This window comes from Rhinopithecus bieti, unplaced genomic scaffold (assembly GCF_001698545.2).
Source record: "Rhinopithecus bieti isolate Rb0 unplaced genomic scaffold, ASM169854v2 scaffold_14271, whole genome shotgun sequence".
In the NCBI taxonomy this organism is placed as follows: Eukaryota; Metazoa; Chordata; class Mammalia; order Primates; family Cercopithecidae; genus Rhinopithecus; species Rhinopithecus bieti.
The window spans coordinates 1-2,141 of record NW_016847703.1 but is presented as its reverse complement, the minus strand read 5'-3'; the positions used below and the strand labels follow the sequence as shown (position 1 = coordinate 2,141).

The 2,141-nt window shown below is 51.4% G+C and overlaps 1 protein-coding gene across 1 annotated transcript; it reads right to left on the bottom strand.

Moving 5' to 3' along the window:
• Nucleotides 1-329: 329 nt before the first annotated feature.
• Nucleotides 330-2,133, bottom strand: LOC108525172 (NACHT, LRR and PYD domains-containing protein 7-like; the record flags this gene model as incomplete). Its single annotated transcript, XM_017866232.1, has 2 exons — nucleotides 330-544; nucleotides 1,622-2,133. Coding segments are annotated over 2 exons (714 nt in total), but the record flags the coding sequence as incomplete, so codon positions are not given.
• Nucleotides 2,134-2,141: the final 8 nt, after the last annotated feature.

Here is a 2,141-nt window from a genome sequence, read left to right as displayed (position 1 = left end):
GGTGGCTCAAGCCTGCAATCCCAGCACTTTGGGAGGCCGAGATGGGCGGATCACGAGGTCAGGAGATCGAGTCCATCCTGGCTAACACAGTGAAACCCCGTGTCTACTAAAAAAAATACAAAAAACTAGCCGGGCGAGGTGGTGGGCGCCTGTAGTCCCAGCTACTCGGGAAGCTGAGGCAGGAGAATGGCGTGAACCCGGGAGGCGGAGCTTGCAGTGAGCTGAGATCCGGTCACTGTGCTCCAGCCTGGGCGACAGAGCAAGACTCCGTCTCAAAAAAAAAAAAGGGGGGCAAGAAGCTGAGTCATGGTTCAGGGTCTCCCTCGCAAGATGAGTTTCTGCTTACTCCACTTTCTGCAGATGACACGTGCTACGGGTTATGTGGTCACAAAGAATCCGCACAGAAGAGTCGCTCAGGAAGCTTTGTTTCACTTCCAGAAACTTCAGATTGCTCTTTGAGCTGAAGAGAGAGCAGAAATCCGTCCAGAGGCGAAGAGAGCGAAGATCCTGCTGAGCCCAGCTGGGAAGGCTTACGTAGGTGCACCTGCGGGAGAACACACGGTCATCTCCTATGCCTAGTACCTGCGTCGGGGGACGGGTGTCTGCAAACCACATTTCAATGGCAAAAACCACAATGACTTTTGCACCAACCTAAAGCAGTGTCTATAGTAAACAATATTGAATCACATACTTTGCTAGGAGTATAGATCTTAAGTTTTACAAAAAAATAAAACAGACAGGTGTGGTGGCTCATGCCCTCCTCGGCCTCCCAAAGTGCTGGGAGGCCGAGGCGGGCAGATCACGAGGTCAGGAGATCAACACCATCCTGGCTAACACAGTGAATCTCCGTCTCTACCAAAAATACAAGAAAATTAGCCGGGCGTGGTGGCGGGCGCCTGTAGTCCCAGCTACTCGTGAGAGAGCTTGCAGTGAGCAGAGATCACGCCACTGCACTCCAGCCTGGGTGACAGAGCGAGACTCCCTCTCAAAACAAAAAAAATTCCCTCCCTGCCATTGTTATATACGAAATGGCTCAAGTGTTTGGGGATATTCAGCACCATTCCCACCTGAAAACTAAACACTTAAAAGTCTGTGTTTTAAGCCTCAATTCCTGGCCGGGCTGAGTGAGTGAAGACAGGCGAGGGGGAAGGAGGTGGTGCAGCAGACCAAAGGGTACAGACGGGCCGGGTGCAGTGGCTCAGGTCTGTAATCCCAGCACTTTGGGAAGCCGAGGCGGGCAGATCATCTGAGGTCAGGGGTTCAAGACCAGCCTGGCCAATGTGATGAAACCCCATCTCTACTAAAATTAGAAAAATTAGCTGGGCATGGTGGCAAGCGGCTGTAGTCCAAGCTACTCGAGAGGCTGAGGCAGGAGAATCGCCTGAACCTAGGAGGCAGAAGTTGCAGTGAGCCACTGCACTCCAGCCTGGGCAACAAGAACAAAACTCTGTCAAAAAAAAAAAAAAAAAAAAAGCCCCAATTCCTAATTGCCAAATCGCATCTCCATGTTGAACTGTGAAGCTGGAAGTCTAGCCAGAGGGAAATTCTGACCGTAAACCACAGGGCACAAGAGACGCTGGCCTCTTCCTAGTGGAGCATGGGATGGGAAAACAGTTCTTACCTCTCAAATTCAATGTCTGGTTCGAAATCCACGTAATTCTCCAGGAACACCCCCTTTGCAACCTGCAGGGAGACCTTCTCCAAGTCTCGACAATGCTTCAGGCTGAAGGAACAGTGCATCATTTCAGAAGTATTTGTCAAGTTAATAGAAATTTCCTTGAACGGGGCCACCACCACCTTCGCCAGCTCCTCCTCCTGAGACTCGTACAGGCAGCACAAGACCTCCTTCAGCTCTGTCATGGATAAGGGCTTATTTGCATGAAGATTTGCTTTGCATCGCAGTAATCCCTGTTTGATCTCCGGTGACATCTGGCAGCCAAAAGTGGCCTCCAACTCCTTGGCTCTCTTCTCATTAGCCAGGCCGAATAAGAAGTGCCCTACTTGAATCAGGTCGGGGTTCTTGAGCCTTTCTTCTTCGGAAAGCAGCTTCTGCACGTCCCCAATGTCCCAGGCATGGCCGTCCCTGTCCTCCTCCTCCTCCTCCTCCTCCAGGACGTAGAACAGCGCAGTGAGAAACTGTT